This window comes from Pseudopipra pipra, chromosome 6, assembly GCF_036250125.1.
Source record: "Pseudopipra pipra isolate bDixPip1 chromosome 6, bDixPip1.hap1, whole genome shotgun sequence".
Lineage (NCBI taxonomy): Eukaryota > Metazoa > Chordata > Aves > Passeriformes > Pipridae > Pseudopipra > Pseudopipra pipra.
Genome location: NC_087554.1, coordinates 335,120 through 353,861, shown reverse-complemented (window position 1 = coordinate 353,861; position 18,742 = coordinate 335,120). Strand labels below are relative to the sequence as shown.

The 18,742-nt window shown below is 65.5% G+C and overlaps 3 protein-coding genes across 3 annotated transcripts; 2 read left to right on the top strand and 1 right to left on the bottom strand.

The window, feature by feature from the left end:
• Nucleotides 1-45: 45 nt before the first annotated feature.
• On the bottom strand, nucleotides 46-6,191 carry PRPF19 (pre-mRNA processing factor 19). Its single transcript, XM_064659862.1, has 16 exons — nucleotides 6,027-6,191; nucleotides 4,163-4,312; nucleotides 3,242-3,318; nucleotides 3,017-3,158; nucleotides 2,854-2,927; nucleotides 2,679-2,741; nucleotides 2,564-2,605; nucleotides 2,406-2,480; nucleotides 2,205-2,280; nucleotides 1,905-2,014; nucleotides 1,610-1,765; nucleotides 1,454-1,523; nucleotides 1,215-1,300; nucleotides 845-1,015; nucleotides 612-717; nucleotides 46-516 (listed from the first exon to the last, which is right to left on the bottom strand). Exons 1-16 carry the CDS (start codon nucleotides 6,043-6,045, stop codon nucleotides 419-421), a joined length of 1,515 nt encoding a protein of 504 aa, XP_064515932.1. The 5' UTR covers nucleotides 6,046-6,191; the 3' UTR covers nucleotides 46-418.
• Nucleotides 6,192-7,041: 850 nt separating this feature from the next.
• Nucleotides 7,042-9,079, top strand: TMEM109 (transmembrane protein 109). The gene is given in 5 exon segments (XM_064659906.1): nucleotides 7,042-7,183; nucleotides 7,186-7,275; nucleotides 7,277-7,579; nucleotides 8,123-8,225; nucleotides 8,303-9,079. Coding segments are annotated over 5 exon segments (978 nt in total). The 5' UTR covers nucleotides 7,042-7,072; the 3' UTR covers nucleotides 8,674-9,079.
• Nucleotides 9,080-10,123: 1,044 nt separating this feature from the next.
• Nucleotides 10,124-17,961, top strand: TMEM132A (transmembrane protein 132A). The gene is made up of 11 exons (XM_064659790.1): nucleotides 10,124-10,264; nucleotides 11,527-11,741; nucleotides 11,819-12,427; nucleotides 12,522-12,889; nucleotides 13,585-13,734; nucleotides 13,875-14,061; nucleotides 14,130-14,273; nucleotides 14,357-14,559; nucleotides 15,073-15,349; nucleotides 16,179-16,370; nucleotides 16,453-17,961. The coding sequence occupies exons 1-11, from the start codon at nucleotides 10,210-10,212 to the stop codon at nucleotides 17,497-17,499; spliced, it is 3,447 nt and encodes a 1,148-aa protein (XP_064515860.1). The 5' UTR covers nucleotides 10,124-10,209; the 3' UTR covers nucleotides 17,500-17,961.
• Nucleotides 17,962-18,742: the final 781 nt, after the last annotated feature.

The following is an 18,742-nucleotide window of genomic DNA, read 5'->3' as shown; positions in this document are numbered from 1 at the left end:
TACCCACCAAACCCTTTACAGGAGCGGAACCCTTTCCCAACGGGATGACAGGGAAGAATCCTTTATTTCCATACTGAAACTAAGTAACTGCATACAAAAATCTGCACGTTCCTTCCCTCCCTCCACGCATCCCGGCCTCCAAATTCCAGGAGCGCAAGGGCTGGGGAAGGGTGGGGGGTTCACATCAGTTACAAGCACAAAACAATTCTAAAGGTGGAAAACACAACAAATTAGGGGGGAAAAAAAAACCCTAAACAGCAAATTCACGGAGCGCAGGGAAGACGACGCCCGACTTCCCCCTTGCACTAACAGCTACGACAGGGGAGCTCGATAATCCCACTGGGGTATTCCCACTTGGATAATCCCACACGGATATTCCCACCCCCCTCCCACCCCCGATCCCGGCAGGATCCCGGGATTACAGGCTGTAGAACTTGAGGCTCCGGTCCATCCCCGTGGACGCGATGAACTTGGCGTGGTGGCCAAAGGCCACTCCCGTGGTCAGGCCACTGTGCTCTGGGGGGGTGGAAAACATTCCCAGGTGGAAAACATTCACGGCTCCCTGGCTCCCACGGATCCCAGCCCACCTCCAGCACACCCCAGCCCCTCACCTGTGAAGTGCAGGATCTCCGTCCACTGCTTGCAGATGTAGATCTGGACGTCGGTCCCGCCCAGCGCCAGGTAGGTCCCGCTCTGGTCGAAAATCAGGGATTTCACCTGCGGAGGAGAAGCGGAACGGGGCGTCGGGAAAGCTCCCAAAGCATTTTTGGGACGCTGGCCCCATTTTAGAGGGGGGGAAGGTGCTATCACACACCCCCACACCCCCACACACCCACACACCCACCTCGAAGTTGTTATCCAGCTGCAGCGTCTTGAAGTTCTTGAGCTTCCGCAGATCCCAGAGTTTGACGGAGGAGTCGTCGGCGGCCGTGGCCAGGTAATATCCGTTCTCGGAGAAGGCGATGCTGGTGATGGGCCCGGAGTGCCCCGGGAAGTTGGCCACGTTGGTGCGTTCCTAGGGACGAGGGGGTTAGACAGGGAATCACATCGTCCCTCTCCGGAGTTAAGGGGATGAACGGATCTTCCCGGGACAACCCCAACCACGGTTACAGTGTCACCACTGAAACTGGGGGTTTTCGGAGGAAACTTCCTAAAACGTTCCCCAAAGTCCCGCTCCTTGGACTCCCCCGTGTTCCCACCAGGGCCAGCCCTACCTTCAGATCCCAGATCTTGATTTGCGAATCCATCGTTCCCGTCCCGAAAATGAGCCCGTCCGGGTGGAACTGGGCACAGGTGAGAGCTGGAGAGACACGGGGACACTCGGGGTTGGGAAGAATCAGGAGGGTTGGGAAGACTCAAGGACAGCAAGACCCCTCCCCCCCCAAACGAGTTGTCCAGAGCTCCAGGAGCCCAGAGACCCCCAGGATGGGGATAACTCATCCCTAATCCTTACCACAGCCAGAGCTCTCATCCGTCACCTTGGTGAGGACACGGCCTGTCTGGATATCCGAGAAAGCCCAGTACTGGGGAAAAAACCAGGAGAAGCATTGGCTCCGGAGCAGTGGGAAGCACAGGTGGGATCCGTGGGATGGGATGGGATGTGTCCCACCTGGTCATCTGAGGAGCTGAGCAGGTAATCTCCGGTGGCGTGGAGGCTGAGCCCGGTCACGGAGCCCTCGTGGGCACGGACCACCTGGACACAGGAGGCGTTGGGAACGGACCAGATCCGGATCGTGGCGTCGGGAGAAGCCGAGAACACCAACTCCTGAACGGGGACCGTGCGGGAAGGTCAAGGCGGGCGGGATTCACCCCCCCCAGAGCTCCCAGCTGGAGATTCCGGAGAAAAAGGGTCCCGAAACGCAAACTTGAGGAATCCTGGCCGCGAGGGGAGAGGCTGCAGGCACCTGGGACGGGTGGAAGACGACGCTGGTGACCTTCTTGGTGTGTCCCTTGAGCGTGGCCAGGATCTGCTCCGAGCTCTTGTCGAACACGATGACGTTTTTATCCGCCCCACCTGGAAAACCAAGCGGGAAGCGCTGGGATGGGAGTGTGGGGCCAGCAACTCCAAATCCACCCGCTTTTCCTGGGAAATCCCACCCTCGGCAGCTTTGCCGTGAGGGGAGGGAGTCCTTCACCCTGTTGTCCCATCCTGCATTCCCAAAGGCACAGAGATCCCATCCCAGGCAGCCGCGTTCCTGCCTTACCGGTGAGGATCTTGTTGGTGTCGGAAGGACACAGATCCAAGGCCAGAATTCCCGGGATGCTGGCGCTGTGCAGCCCCTGTGCGAGGCAGGAGACCCCCAGATTAAACACCACAAGCAGGAAAATGCTCCCAGAAGGAATCCAGAAACCTCGAGGGATTCCCAGCTCCCGGTTTTCCAGCCTTTTCCCATCCTGGCACTCACCACGTGGGAGGCGACCTGCCGGTACTTGCTGAGCTCCTCCGGCTTCACCAGCTCCTCGGGGACAGTCTTGCCCCTCTGGAAAACAGGGATAAACATCAGCCTCTCTTGGAGCACAGCATATCTCGGCTCCCATGGAATGTCTGGATGAGGTCACCCACCTTCTTACGCTCCGTGGTCAGCACCGTGGCCTTGTCTTGGAGCTGGAAAACAAGGGGAGGGTTGGTACGGGTCGGGAATTTCACGGGAGAACGGGACACACGGAGCAGCCCTTACCTTCTGGATGATCTCCGGGGTCATTCCCGCCAGCTCTCCCAAATCCATGGCCTCCCCGGCGCCCTGGGTGGGACACGGAAACAGGGGTGGAGGGGGACACCCAGAGGAGGGATTTGGCAGCGGGAACAAGCGGGAAAGGGGCCGGGAACCACCGGGCTGGGGAGCAGGGACTCACCGCCACGTTGGGCTGCGCCGACGGCACCGCCTGGGGCACGATGAGCCCGGCCTGGGGCTTCAGGGTGGCCAGAGCTGCGGGGACACCGCGGGTTGGGGCGGGGGGAGCGGGCACAGAGCCATCCCCAGCGCCCCTCCCCAGCTCCCACGGGACAGGGGCTCACCTTCCCTGGCGGCCGTGACCTCCTTGGTGAGGCGGGCGATGACGCGGCAGGCGGCGTCGTGCTGGTACAGCGCGTGGGACAGCTCCTGCCGCGTGGTCTGCAGCTGCTGCCGCAGCGTGAAGCTGTGCAGCATCACCGCGTCCTGCGGGGCGGCACGGGGTCAGCCCGGGGGGGGGGACGGGCCATCCCGACCCACATCCCACCGGGAACGGGCCCGCGGCTTACCCACTCGTCCTGCAGCGCCTTCAGGATGGCCGGGATGCTGGTGGCCGAGGGAGGCTTGGGGCGGATCGGGTGGGCAACTGGCAAGGAAAGGGGTCCTCCGTGTCCTCAGGAGCCCTTTGGATCCCTGTGCTCTGTTCCCACCTCCCCAGACTCCCCCATCCCTGAGGAAAACCTTTCCCAGCCCCACGAGCCACACTGGGCAACTGGCAAGCAAAGGGGCTATCTCTGTTCTCAGAGTCTCTTTGGATCCCTGTGCTCCATTCCCACCTCCCTGGACTCCCACATTCCTCAGGAAAACCTTTCCCAGCCCCACGAGCCATGCTGGGCAACTGGCAAGCAAAGGGATCATCTCTGTCCTCACTTTCCCTTTGGATCCCTGTGCTCCATTCCCACCTCCCCAGACTCCCACATCCCTCAGGAAAACCCTTCCCAGCACCACAAGCCACACTGGGCAACTGGCAAGCAAAGGGATCATCCATGTCCTCAGGGTCTCTTAGGATCCCTGTGCTCGAATCTCATCTCACCAAATCTCCCATCCCTCAGGAAAACCTTTTCCTATCTCCCAAGCCACGCTGGGCAATGGGCAAGGAAAGGGGTCATTCCTGCCCTCAGCTCCATTCCCACCTCCCCAGACTCCCACATCCCTCAGGAAAACCTTTTCCTATCTCCCAAGCCACGCTGGGCATTGGACAAGGAAAGGGGTCATTCCTGCCCTCAGCTCCATTCCCACCTCCCCAGACTCCCCCATCCCTCAGGAAAACCCTTCCCAGCCCCACAAGCCACGGCAAAGAAAGGGGTCACCCACATCCTCAGGATCCCCGCGCTCCAATCCCACCTTGCCAAATCTCCCGTCCCTCGGGGAATCCCCTCCCACCCCCAATTCCCAGGCAGTTCCCAGGCGGGGCTGGCGCTGCCGGGCACCTTTGATGTCGATGAGCTGCTCCTCGGCCAGGGGCTGGTTGTTGACGGGGTCGGTGCCGTTCTCGGCGATGTACTTCTCGATCAGCCGCCGCTCGTACACGTGGTTGGACACGGGCGACACGCACGGGTGCTCCGGCACCTCGTTGGAGACTGGGGGCCACGGCAACGGGGCTCAGGGCCCTGGGGGACCCTGCCCGCCCCAGAGCCCGGGAAGATTCCACCCGCTGACCCCACAGACTCGTGACACCCCTCCCAGTGACCCCCCGGCCGTGAACCCCACAAATGAGGGACCCCATAAACTGCTCACCCCTGTCCTGGTAACTCCCCTCCCAGCAACACTCGAGCCTGGGAACCCCCTGCCCAGTGACTCCTGGTGTGGGAACCCCATAAACTGGTGACCCCCAGCCCGGGAACCTCATAAACCAGTGATCCCCTGCCCGGGAACCCCATAAACTGGTGACCCCCTCCAGTGACCCCATAAACTGCTCACCCCCTCCCAGCAACACTCGAGCCTGGGAACCCCCCGCCCAGTGACCCCCAGCCTGGGAACCCCATAAACCAGTGCCCCCCCTGCCTAGGAACCCCATAAACCAGTGCTCCCCCTGCCTAGGAACCCCATAAACCAGTGCCCCCCCTGCCTAGGAACCCCATAAACCAGTGCCCCCCCTGCCTAGGAACCCCATAAACCAGTGACTCCCCTGCCTAGGAACCCCATAAACCAGTGACTCCCCTGTCCAGGAACCCCACAAACTGGTGACCCCCCTCCAGTGACCCCATAAATTGCTCACCCCTCTCCTGATAACCCTCATCCCAGTAACACTCGAGCCTGGGAACCCCCTGCCCAGTGACTCCCAGTTTGAGAACCCCATAAACCAGTGACCCTCCTGCCTGGGAACCCCACAAACTGGTGACCCTGCTCCAGTGACCCCATAAACTGCTCACCCCTCTCCCAGTAACTCTCCTCCCAGTAACGCTCGAGCCTGGGAACCCCCTGCCCAGTGATCCCATAAACCGGTGACCCCCAGTCTGGGAACCCCATAACCCGGTGACCCCCTGCCTGGTGACCCCCAGTCTAGGAACCCCACAAACCAGTGACCCCCAGTCTAGGAACCCCATAACCCACTGAGCCCCCCTCCAGTGACCCCACAGACTGGAAACCCCCTGCTTGGGAATCCCACAAGCCAGTGACCCCCACCCGACGACCCCATAAACCAGTGACCCCCAGACCAGGAACCCCATAAACTGGTGACCCCCTGCCCAGTGATCCCATAAACTGGTGACCCCCCTCCCAGTGACCCCACAAACTGGTGACTCCCCCCAGTGGCCCCATAAACTGGTGACCCCCCCTCCCAGTGACCCCATAAACTGGTGACCCCCCCTCCCAGTGATCCCATAAATTGGCGACCCCCTTCCCAGTGACCCCATAAATTGGTGACCCCCCTCCAAGTGACCCCCAACCTGTGACCCCCATAAACCAGTGACCCCGTGCCCGGGAAGCCCATAAAATGGTGACCCCCTGCCCAGCGACCCTAGTCCGTGAGCCCCATAACCCGAACAGTGACTCCATAAACCAGAGTGACCCTCAGCCTGGGAACCCCACAAACCGGTGTCCCCCCCTACCCAGGGACCCCACAAACCGCTGCCCCCTGCCCGGGGACCCCACAAACCGGTGACCCCATAAACCGGTGCCGTCGTGCCCGATGACCCCATAAAGCAGTGCCCCCCTGCGCGGTTACCCCACAAACAGGTGCCTCCCTGCCCGGTGACCCTATAAACCGGTGCCTCCCTGCTCGGTGACCCCATAAACCGGTGCCCCCACAACCCGGGGCCCCCCCGCCCGCCGCCCCCCTCCCTCCGCACTCACTGGAGCAGATGAGCGCCATGGCGGCCCGCGGGAGCTGCGGCCCCGCTCCCGGTTCCGCTTTCCCGCTCCCGGTTCCCGGTTGGCGCGCGCGGCCCCCGAGCGCTCACGCGGCCACCGCCCCCGGAACCGGAAGCGCTCCCGGCATCCCCCGCGCGCCCTCCCCGAGCCCCCGGCGGGAACGGCGCCTTCCGCTCCCCCTTTTATTGCCATGGCGACCGACTACAACTCCCGCCGTGCATTGCGGCGACACGGCGACTACAGCTCCCGGCGTGCCCCGCGGCGGCACCGGGACTACAGCTCCCGGCGTGCCCCGCGGCAGCTCCGGGACTACAGCTCCCAGAGTGCCTCGCGGCGGCGGCGAGGAGTAGCCCCCGGTGAGGGGGGGTCGGGGGGGGATCTCGGCGAAGGGGGGGAAATAGGGGGAAATAGAGGGAAATCGGAGGAAATTTGGGGGGATACGGGGGAATACGGGGGGTGTGGGCCCAGTGGAAGGAGAGCGGGGTGGAGGTAGAGCGGTGGGGGATCCTGGGGGGATCCAGGGGGATCGGGGGGGGTGTGGGGGGTGTGGGGGGAGTTGAGGGGAAGGGGGGGGAGCTGTGGGTCGGGGAATCTGGGGGGATCCTGGAGGGATCGGAGGGATCGCGGAGGGTGGGGAGACCTGGGTGGGGTGGGCACGGGGGGAATTGGGGGATCCAGGGGGGACTGGGGGGATACAAGGGGGGGGGGAATTGGGGAGATCCTACTGGGGGCACTGGGAGAATCGGGGGGTTGGGGGGAACTGGGGGGGGGGGGGGGAATTGGGATGGGGTGGTCACAGGGGGGATTTGAGGGGATCCAGGGGGAACTGGGGGGAACTGAGGAATGGTGGGTACAGGGGGGATTTGGGGTTCCAGAGGGCGCTGGGGGGATCCAGGGGGGATAGAGGGGACCCCAAGGAGTGGATGGGACAGGAGAGGGTGGGCACAGGGGGGATTTGGGGTATCCAGGGGGAACTGGGGGGATTAGGGAAGACTGGGGTGCACAGGGGGTCTTTGTAGGGGGCGGTGATGGCTATGGCCCATCCCAAAGTTCCCCGCTCCTTCCTTTGGGAAGAGGGCGCTGGGTACCCCCCCTTCCCCAGCCAGGCCCGGTGCCCTTGGCCGTGTCCCGCTGACTCCCAGCCATCCCAAAAATAGCCGGGACACCCAGGCCTGTGCCTGGAAGGCGAGGGGGGAGGACGGAGCTTTGAGGCCTCTGCCCTCCCCTCCTGCTCAGGGGGACCCCAAACCCAGCAGGATGACCCCAAAACCAGCCCCTCTCGGCTCCCCCTCTCCCCACAGATCCCGGGATCCAGGATGGCCAGTGCCGGGGGGCTCCGGGCCCTGCTGGTCCTGCTCCTGTGGGCCCCGTTCCTGGTGGGATCGGCAGCAGATGAAGCCAAGGGTGGCCCGGAGGGATTCCGGGGACACTCCAGCACTGCCACCATGGATGACCTGCTGTCCCGGCTGGGAAAAGCCTCCTGGGATACCCTGGAGGGCTGGGTGGGACCCCAAGCCCTGCAAATGGTGGCGGAGGTGGGATCCCCATCCCTAAATTCTCCCCTGGATCCCCCCCAGGAGGGACGTAGAGGGCTGTGTTCCCCCTTTTCCCAGGATAATGGTGGGATCCTGACCCCCCAGACCTTCCCTGGAGCCTCTCATGGAGGGACCTGGGGGACTGTGTCCCCTTTTCCCACAGCTGGTGACAATAGAAAGGTCCCAGTCCCTAAAGTTTCCCTGGATCCCCTCCAGGAGGAACACAGGGATCTGTGTCACCTTTTCCCCTGGCTGGTGACCACAGGAAGGTCCTAATCCCTAAATTTGCCCTGGATCCCCTCCAGGAGGAACACAGGGATCTGTGTCCCCTTTTCCCCTGGCTGGTGACAAGGGGAAGGTCCCAATCCCTAAATTTGCCCTGGATCCCCTCCAGGAGGAACACAGGGATCTGTGTCCCCTTTTCCCCTGGCTGGTGACAAGGGGAAGGTCCCAATCCCTAAAGTTTCCCTGGATCCCCTCCTGGAGGAACGCAGTGGTCTGCGCCCCCTTTTCCTGCTCCCCCATCCCCATTTTTCCCCGCAGAGCCTCTCCACCACCCTCTGGATCGTTTCCTCTGGAATCTCAGCAGCCCTGACCACGCTCTGCGGGATCCTGGCGGATCTCCTGGCCGCTTCCAGCATCGGCGGTGAGTTGGGATCATCCCGTGGGACGACTCCGCCCCCATTCCCGGTGCCGCCGGTGACTCCCGTCTCCCATTCCCAGGCCACCGGCTGGTGCGAGCGGCCGCGCTGAGCCCCGGGGAAGTCCAGCGGGTTCTCCTGTGGGCTCTGGCCGCCCTGCTGGGATCCTGGGTGTTATCCCGGCTCCGGGGGCTGCTGCTCCCGCTGCTCCGGGGGGTGAAGCTTTTCCTCTTCCTCGGAGCCTTCCTCCACGTGGCCGCTTCCAAGGAGAGCCCCACGGTGCAGGCGGGAATGCTGCTGGCCCTGTGGGTGCTCTACGCCCTCCTGGGGAGCCTGGTGGGATCCCAGAATCCCACTGCCCGGCTGGATGCGGCCGTCAGGAGCCTGGAGTGGAAGGTGGAGGAGCTGCGGCGGCGCCAGAAGTTCGGGGGGCCCCGGAACCGGGAGGATTGACACCCCCCCCACACACACACCCCCCACCAAAGCACTTCCCAGCTTGGCTCTGGAATTCCAAGCATGTCTTCCCCACCCCTGCTGAGCCCCCCCAGTTTTCCCGGGAGCATCCCTTCCCAGAGCTGGGGGGCCGTGCCTTGCCAAGTGCCACAAGTGCCTTCACCCCGGGGAGGGGGGTCCCCCAGAGCCTCCCCCCGGAGCCCAGATCCGGGAGAGGAGCTCCCCCATTCCCTGCTCCATGGGGATATTGTGCCAATCTGGCCCAAAAGGGGAGCTCTGCTCGTTTGGGGGGGGCTGAGACCCCTCCCCGGGGACTCCCCCCCACTGTCAATCCTCGGGGTTTCAGCTGCTTTTTAAACGGTTTTGATAAATGGTTTGGAATAAAGACGGGTTTTTCCGGCCTGGATCCGCTGCTTTCCCGTGGGAAGGGGGTCCAGCTTGGAGCTGGGAGTGTGGGGGCTCCCCTGGGGGACCCACTTGGGGTGGGAAGGGAGGAAGAGGAGGAGGAGGGTGGGTTATTCGTGCCAGGATCCCACTGCCTTCCAGTTATTCCTGCTGTAATTCCCACTCACTCCGTGCTCCTGGCCGCGTCTGTTCTGGTCCTTCCCGTGTTCCCGGTGTCCCACAGTGTTTCCAAGTGTCCCTGGCTGGGGTGGGACAGGGAAGGAGGGATAACAGCACCATCCCACCCTGCTCCAGGGCGTCCAGCGCCGGGTGGGGATGGGAATGGGATGGGGAGTGGGGATAGGGAAAGGATGGGATGAGGATGAAAATGGGGAGGAGATGAGGATGGGGCTGGGGAGCAGGGCTGGGAATGGAGAGTGGGATGGGGAACGGGGCTGGGAATGGGGACTGAGGATTGGGCTTGGAGTGGGATGGGGAAGAGGGCTGGGGCTGGGGAGCAGGATGGGGAGCAAGGCTGGGAATGGGAGCAGGGCTGGGAATGGGGAACAGGGCTGGGAATGGGGAGGAGGGCTGGGAATGGGGAGCAGGCTGGGAATGGGGAGGAGGGCTGGGAATGGGGAGGAGGGCTGGGAATGGGAGTAGGGCTGGGAATGGGGAGCAGGGCTGGGAATGGGGAGCAGGGCTGGGAATGGGAGTAGGCTGGGAATGGGAAGGTGAGCAGAGCTGAGAATGGGGAGCGGGCTGGAAATGGGAGCAGGGCTGGGAATGGGGAGGAAGGCTGGAAATGGGGAGCAGGGCTGGGAATGGGAGCAGGGCTGGGAATGGGGATCGGGCTGGGAATGGGGAGCAGGGCTGGGAATGGGGAGCAGGCTGGGAATGGGGAGCAGGGCTGGGAATGGGGAGCAGGGCTGGGAATGGGGAGCAGGTTGGGAATGGGAGCGGGCTGGGAACGGGAGCGGGCTGTGCCTGGCGCCGGGCACGCCGGTGTTTAGGACCCGGCGGGACGAGGCGGCGCCGGTGCCGGTCCCGCCCCGGCCCCATTGTCTGGGCGCGGGGGCGGAGGGACGGGAGGCAGCGGCGGAGCCACGGCAGGGACCGGCGGCACCGGCGGCCCCACCGAGCCCCCCGGCCATGGCCCCGGGGCCCCGCCTGGCGCTGCTGGCGGTCGCCCTGCTCTGCGCCCCGGGTGAGTGGGAATGGCACCGGGAATGGGAACGGGAACGTCACCGGGATCCCCCCCGCCGCCGCGCTGGGATCCGCTCCCGCGTGGTCCCGCGATCCGGGGCGATCATCCCCCCCTTCCCTGCGTTCGGGATCCCCCCCCGTCCTGTTCCGCAGGGATCCGCTCCCGCGATCCGGGACGACCTGACCACCCCCCCGTCCCCGCCCCTTCCCCGCATTCGGGGTACCCGGGATCCGCTCCCGCCGGGATCACGAGAACCGGGAAGACCTGACCCCCCCCGCGCCTTCCCCGCCATCCGCGCCCCCCATTCCACGGGGATCCGCGCCCCCCATTCCACGGGGATCCGCGCCCCCTCCGCCGCCCGGGATCCCGAGGGATCCGCTGTGATCTCGAGGGGGAATCTCCTCGCAGTCCCCGCGGGATCCCCGCAGCCCGAGGCGATCCCCTTCCCCCGGGATCTGCCTCGCCTCTCCTCCCGGGTGGGATCGCGTGGGATCTGTTCCCGGCCGCGGGATCCAGGGTATCCAGGTGCCCGGGTATCCAGGTGGGATCTGCTCCCCGTGATCTGGGCAACCCGATTGGATCACACCTTGTGGGACCTGGTTCCGTCCCTCTCCCCACCGGGGTTGGGTCCCCACAGGGCTGGAGGAACCGGGGGGCCCCCCTAGTGCTGATATCCCCAGAGTGACCCCTCCCCAAATCCCCAAATCCCTGTCCCCCAGTGCCGACCCCCAACACTGACGCAGGGATGGGATAGCTTTGGAATGGGGTGACCCTGGCGTGGAGTAACCCTGGGATAGGGTGACTTTGGAATGGGGTGACCCTGGCGTGGAGTAACCCTGGGATAGGGTGACTTTGGAATGGAGTGACCCTGGTATGAGGTGACCCAGGGATTGGATAAACCTGGCACGGGGTGACCCTGGGTTGGGATAACCCTGGCATTGGGTGACCCTGGAATGGGGTGACTGAAATGGGGTGACCCTGGGATGGAGTAACCTTGGGATGGAACAACCTTTAGATAGGGTGACCCTGGATGGGATGACACTGGGATGGTGTGACCCTGGATGGGGTGACCCTGGGATGATGTCACCCTGGATGGGGTGACCGTGGGGTAGGATAAGCCCGGGATGGGGTGACTCTGGAATGTGGTGGCCCTGGGATAGGATAACCCTGGGATGGGGTGACTCTGGAATGTGGTGGCCCTGTGTGGTGCCCTCCTTGCCCCCCGTGCCCCCGGTGCCGGTGACACAGCCCCGTCCTCACAGCGAGGGGTGACGGGGACCCCCCGGATCCCGTGTTCCTGCCGGCGGAGCTGGAAGTTCTGGGGGTTCCTGAGTATTACCGGCTGCAGCGGGTGGACCAGGACGTGCCCCCCAACTCCTCCCTGCACTCCCGCTCCGAGACATTCCTGCTGCTCCGGCACCGCGCTGGCTCCCAGGCCCTGCTCCAGGCCACCTACCCCCCCTTCAGCACCCGCCAGGTAAACGGGACCCCCGGAGCCCCCCGGACCATCCTGGGGTATCCCGGCCCCCCGACACCGTCCCCGTGTCCCTGCAGGAGATTCCCATGGAGAGCCCCCCCGGCTCGGCATCCTGGGCTGTCCGCGCCGTGTCCCTGGAGAGCTCCGTGTCCCCCGCCGAGCCCGTAGCTCGCGTCCTCTTCCACCTGCACGGGCCCGACTGGATGCCTGGGAAGCGGGATCACCTCGGGGTTCGGGACCACCCCGGGGTCCAGGATCAGCCCAGGGATTGGGACCACCCTGGGATCCAGGATCATCCCAGGGAGCGGGACCACCCTGAGCAGAGGGACCACCCTGGAGACCGGGACCACCTGCGGCTGCGGGAGCATCCTGGGGTCCGGGATCACTCCAAGGTCCAGGATCACCCCAGGAACCAGGACCACCCCGGGAACCAGGAGTCCCTCAGGAAACAAGACCACCCTGGTGTCCGGGATCATCCCAGAGACCGGGATCACCCCAGGGACAGAGACCACCCCAGGGACTGGGACCACCCCGGGACCCGGAACCACCCCCCGCAGCAGGACCACCCTCCAAAGGACTGGAATCCCCAGAAGGACTGGGATCACCCCGGGGCTCAGGAGCTGCCCTGCGTCACCCTGCACGCCCACCACCGCGGGCGGGTGGCCCGGGGCTCCTGTCACCTGCAGGTCAGTGCCACCCCTGGGGACCCCCGGGGGGGGGTGCCCGCTGCCCCCCCCACCCCCCCCACCCCCATAACCCCCCGTCCCCCCCCTTCTCCAGGCCCCCCTGGGCGTCTGTGTGGTGGAGCTGGAGATCCCCCCGCGCTGGTTCCTCCCGGGACCCCAGCGGAGCCGCCGGAAGGACGGGGACACCCCGCACCCCCCCGAGCCCCCGGAGAGCCCCGGGAGCCCCGAGGCGGCCGAGCTGCGCTACAGCGTGGGGGGGCCGGGGCACTGCGGGAAGGGGGACATGCCAAGGTTCCTGGGGACACTGGAGCTGCGGGCGGGAGAGCCGGAGCGGCGGCAGGAGGTGCGGCTGGACGACAAGGTCCTGCTGGGCGTCCCCGACGCCACCCTGCGCCCCGGGCAGAGGTTCAGGGCCACCGTAGCCCTGAGGAACAACTTCACTGCCCACGCCCTGACCCTGCGGTGAGAGAGGGGACACCGGGGCAGGGGGGACGCTGGGACAGCTGGGACACTGTGGGACACTGTGTAGGACACTGTGTGATGGTGTGTGACACTGCGTGGGACACTGTGACAGCATGGGACACTGTGGGACACTGTGTGATGGTGTGGGACACTGTGTGTGACACTGTGTGGGACACTGTGACAGCATGGGACACTGTGGGACACTGTGTGATGGTGTGGGACACTGTGTGTGACACTGTGTGGGACACTGTGACAGCATGGGACACTGTGGGACACTGTGTGATGGTGTGTGACACTGTGTGTGACAGTGTGTGGGACACTGTGACAGTGTGGGACACTGTGTGACACTGACGCTGGGACAGTGTGTGACGGTGTGTGACAGTGTGTGTGATGCTGTGTGTGACGACTGTGACAGTGTGACTGTGTGACAGCGACGCTGTGACACTGTGTGACAATGTGTGACACTGTGTGTGACACTGTGACAGTGTGTGACAGTGTGTGACACTGACACCGTGACAGTGCGTGACTGTGTGACACTGTGACAGTGTGTGGCACCGTGTGACACCATGATTGTGCATGACACTGTGTGTGTGACAGTGTGTGACAGCGTGACACTGTGTGTGACAGCACGTGACACTGTGTGACGATGTGATGCTGTGACACTGTGTGATGATGTGACATGGGATCCTCCCCAGGATCAAGGCCAAGAAGGGGCTGCAGGTGGTGGCCGCCCATCCCGCCGTTCCCAGCGCCTGGAGCGCCCACCTGGAGCATTCCCGGGGTCCCAAGCACTCCCTGGCTGTGGTGACGTGCCGGCGGATCGGGGACGCCCCTGGCAGCGGGAGGTAGGGGCTGGCACAGCGTGTGGCACTGCCCCATCCCAGAGTGTCCCAGTGGGGTCCCAGAGCCCCTGTCCCTTGCCCTGCCCCATCCCAGTCCATCCCACCTGGGTCCCGGTGATCCCGATCCCGGTGTGCATCCACAGGGTGTCCGACTCGGCCGCGTTCCTGCACCTGGAGCTGGTGGTGGAGAACGGGACAGGGGGCCCGGCCCGGCCCCTCACCTGGCAGGTGGAGTATCCCGGCCAGGATCCCGAATCCCAGAAGGACAAGCTGGTGTGGGAGATCCAGGTGGCGGAGCGGGAAATCCGCGCCCTCGTCCCTCTGGTCCAGGTGGGTGCCGTTCCCTCCATCCCCCCCTGTCCCGTGGGAGCACCAGCTCATCCCCTCTGTCCCACCAGGAGCTGGAGATCCTGAACACGGCCCCGCTGACGGGAATCCCGCGGGTCATCCCGGTGAAACTGGTGGCCGTGGAGGCGGGAGGCGGCGTGTCCGAGCTGGCCGATCCCGTGGGATGCGAGTCGGCCGACAAGCAGGTGCTGCAGGTGAGCTCCCTCCCGGCGTTCCCGCCGCATCCCGCCCCGCCTGGGTCCCCGTCCGTCCCCCGGCACCGCCCGTGCTCTTCCAGGTGTCGGATTCCTGCGACGCCGTGTTCGTGGGGGGCCGGGAGAGCCGGGGGGCGCGGGGGGCCCGCGTGGATTTCTGGGCGCGGCGGCTGCACGCGGAGCTCGCCTTCTCCGTGTGGGCCCCGCTGCTCCCGCTGCGCGTCCAGCTGGGAGACCCCGCCCTGGAGCAGCTCCGCGGATGGAGGCGGCCCGGGAATCCCGACGGGTGAGCGCCGTTCCCGGGGGGAGCGCCCGGGACTGTCCCTGTGTCACCGGGATGGTGGGAAAGGGGTGAGGTGGGAGTGGGGGGGGAGACCCGAAGCGCTTGTGACACTTGTCCCTGTCCTCTCTGAGCCCTGTGACACTCGTGACATGTGCCCCTGTCCTCTCTGAGCCCTGTGACACTCGTGGCACATGTGGCTGAGCCCGGTGACGCTCGTGACGTGTGTTCCTGTCCCCTGAGCTCTGTGACACTCGTGACCTGTGTCCCTGTCCCTCTGAGGCCCCACACACTCCCATGTCCTGGCATTCCTGCCCCCCTTGCCCTGGGATCCCTGCCCCCCTGCCCCAGGATCCCTGTCACCTTGTCCCAGGATCGCCATCGCCCTGTCCCACGATCCCTCTCACCTATCCCATGCTCCCTGTACCCCTGCCCTGCAATCCCTTTCCCCGCGTCCCAGGATCCCTGGCCCCTATCCGGCGATCCCTGGCCCCCTATCCCGTGATTCCCGTCTCCCAGCTCCCCACTGGAGGCCGAGGACGCGCCGGAGGAGCCGGAGCGGCGGGCGCGGAGCTGCCGCCCGCAGTTCCAGCGCACGGGGCTCCGTGTCCTGGCCCACTTCGTGTCCCACCCGCCGGACGGGGGCCGCTCCCTGTCCTACCTGCCCGGCCCCGAGTGGCTCCTGGACGTCACCCACCTGGTGGCCCCCCGGACCCGCGTGCAGGACCCCCGGGTGGCCTCGCTGGAGGGGGGGCTCGTGGTGGTGGGCCGGGAGCCCGGGGTCACCTCCGTGGAGGTACAGAGGGGGGGAGAGGGAAAGGAGGGGCTGGAGTGGGGGCCTGGGGTGGGTTGGGGGGTGTCGGGGCTACAGAGATGGAGGGGTGGGGCTGGAGGGCGTCCTGGGGGAGAGGAACTAAGGAGGAGGTCCAGGGGGGTCCTGGGAGGAGCTGGAGGGGTGCAGGGTCTGGGAAAATGGAGATGAGGGGCTAGAGAGGGTTGTGGGGTCAGTTTGGGAGGTCCCAGGGGGAATCTTGGGGGTGTTGGTGCCAGGGAAATGCAGGTGGAGGAGTTGGAGGGGTCCCGGGGGCAGAGGGGAGGGAAGTGAGGGGGTGAAGGGTCGGCATGGGGGATCCTGGGGGAGCTGGGGGGTGTTGGGATGGAGGGAATGGAAATGGGGGGCTGGAGGGGGTCCTGGGCACAGGGGGAGGGAAATGAGGGGACGAATGGAGATCCTGGGGAGAGTCTGGGAGGTCCTGGGGAGTGTGGGGGCTGGAGAGATGGAGATGAGGGGGCTGGAGAAGGTCCTGGGGGGAGTCTGGGAGGTCCTGGGTGAGACTGGGGGTGTTGGGACTGCAGAGATGGAGATGGGGGGTTGGAGGGGGTCTCAGGGAGCTGAAGGGGGGTCCTTGGTTGGGATTTTGGGGGTGTTGGGACTGGGGAGATGGAAACAGGGGGTCCTGAAGGCAGAGGGGAGCTGAGGGAGTGCAGGGACTGGAGGGAGGAGGGGAGCTGGTGGGCTGGGAGGGAACTGGGGTGTCCAGGGCAGGGGTGGGAAGGGACACAACGGCCATGAGGGGTGTCGGGGGGGGTCTCACAAACCCCTCCCGGCCCCACCCCCCCCCCAGGTGCGCTCCCCGCTCTCCGACTCCATCCTGGGGGAGCAGACGCTGGTGGTGTCCGAGGACAAGGTGACGGTGACGGAGCTCCGTGCCCAGGTGGTGGCAGGGCTCTCCTTGTCCCTCCGGGCACACCCGGAGCACCCCGGCGTGGTCACCGCCACCGCCCTGGGCACGCCCACCCTGCGCGCCCTTAAGCAGGTGAGATGGGCCGGAGGGGAGGGGGCTCCCGGCGTTCCCCAGGTCCCGCGATCCGCTGCCATCCCGCCCGTTATCCCGGCAGGAAGCCACGCTGTCCGTCTGGCTGTCCTTCTCCGACCGCACGCTGGCCCCGCTGGAGCTCTACGGGTGGCACGACGTGGCCTTGGCCGTGACGTCCCTGGATCGCTCCGTCGCCACCGTCGGGGGGTCTCCCGGCGTTCCCGCTTCCCACCCGTGGGTGGTGGCGGAGGGGCCGGGCCGGGGGGCTCTGCTCCAGCTCGCCCTGCACCCCCCGGACCCGTGCCGGCGCGCCCGGCAGCGCCCGGCCCCGCTGGCCACCGGCACCGCCTGGCTCGAGGTGGGGCACCCCCCGACCCCCGGGAGCCCCCGGCCCTTCCCGCGGGCCGAGGGGGCCATGTCCCGGGAGGCGGTGACCGTGGGGCGCGGGGACCCCGCGGGCGTGGGGCCGGCGGCCACCAAGTTCCAGGGATCCTCCTCGGAGGAGGAAGAGGAGGAAGGAGGTTACGGACGCGACCGCGCAGAGGGGGAGCGGCAGGAGGAGGAGGAGGAGGAGATGGTGAAGGCCCCGGAGCGGGTGACCGACCTGGAAATCGGGATGTACGTCCTGCTGGGAGTGTTCTGCCTCGCCATCTTCATCTTCCTCGTCAACTGCATCTTCTTCGTGCTGCGCTACCAGCAGAAGGAGCTGCCCGAGCCGGGCGGGGCCCCCGCGGCCCCGCAGCCCCACAACTGGGTCTGGCTGGGCACGGACCAGGAGGAGCTGAGCCGGCAGCTGGATCGCCGGGAGCCGCCGCCGCCGCGCCGGGAGCCGGAGCCCGCGGGTGCGGGGTGCGGCTGCGGGGGCTCGGCCGAGGACGGGGCCCCCCCCGAGCCGCCCGTGCCCCGCAAGGAAGGGGCGGCCCCGGGCGGGGGCGGCCGGAGGAAGAAGGTGGAATTCGTGACCTTCGGCCCCCCCCGAGCCCCCGAGGAGCCCCCCCCGGCCGCCCCCCACGTGCAGTCCATCCTGGTGGCCAGCGAGGACGACATCCGCTGGGTCTGCGAGGACATGGGGCTGCGGGACCCCGAGGAGCTCCGGAGCTACATGGAGAGGATCCGCGGCAGCTCCTGAGCCTGGGGAACCCCCCGATTCCCGGGCAAACCAGTAAGGGACCGAATTCCTCCCCGTGCCGCGCCGGGGGGACACCGATCCCGGCCCCGCCGATCCCGGCCCCGCGCACGCCGGGAATCCCCGGAGACCCCGCCGGGAGGCCCGAGGAAGGGTCTCCAGAGGTTTTGGGATCCTGGCGGCTCCGGGGAGGAATTTGGGATGCCCTTACTGCTTTGGGTCTCATTGCGACATGGTGTTCATAGTGCTGATGATGATGATGGTGGTGGTGATTCCTGTGGTCTGATCCCGGGGAGGGATCCTGGTTATCCCGCCCCCTCCCTCTCCAATCCCTTCACCCCCGGCCACGCATCCGTTTTGTACACATTTTTTACCGGGAATGCCCGGGAAGGGGCTGCCAGGGGCTGGTATTTATGGAAAAGTTTTTAATTCTGACGTTGTTACAAAAATAAAGTATTTAAAAAAAAAAAAAAGGTGGGAATTCTCCCCCCCCCCCCCTGCTCCGTGTGGCATCTCCTCTGATCCCGATACTGGGTCCCATCCTGCTCCCATGGCAGTGCCAGGCTTCCAGGAACGGGAACGTGCCCTTGACCTTGGATCCACGTGAGAGCTGGTCACGGGAATGGATCCTGGCCCTGGCCCAGCTGGGGTGACCTTGGGATAAGGGATCTCTTTCCTCCCTCTCCTGCCATCCTCCTCCTCCACCTTCCAGCCCCAACACCAGCCTGGTCCTGGGTCTCCTCCCACCTTGATCCGCCCAAATGTCCCCTCTGGAATTGGCCAGAGGAATTGATCCCCCTTTATTTGGGGTTACCAAGGAAATTCCCACCCTTTTTCCAGACTCCCAGTGATCCCAAGGCACTCCCAGATCACCCTGGGTGGTAGCAGGAAACGCACTCCCACACCCCAGCACCCTGATCCCGGCTTCCCAAAGCTTCCCAAAGCTTCCCAAAACCCCACTGAGATGGGGCAATCCTGGTCCTGTCCCTCCTTCAGGGCATCCCAGGTCTCCAGGTGTCCAACCGGATCCAAGCCCTCACCCACAGTGGGATCAACATCTCCTGGAATGCCCCAGCTCCCACCCCATCCCTCCCCCACCATGCCCATCCCATCCCTCACCACGTATCCCTGGAGGGTCCTGGGGTGGTCCTGGATGTGCTGGAAGTTGCTTGGGATGCAGTGACTCCATCCGGAAGGCAGCGGGATGGTGGCTCCATGGGATCAACTCCCGGATGGATCAGATCCT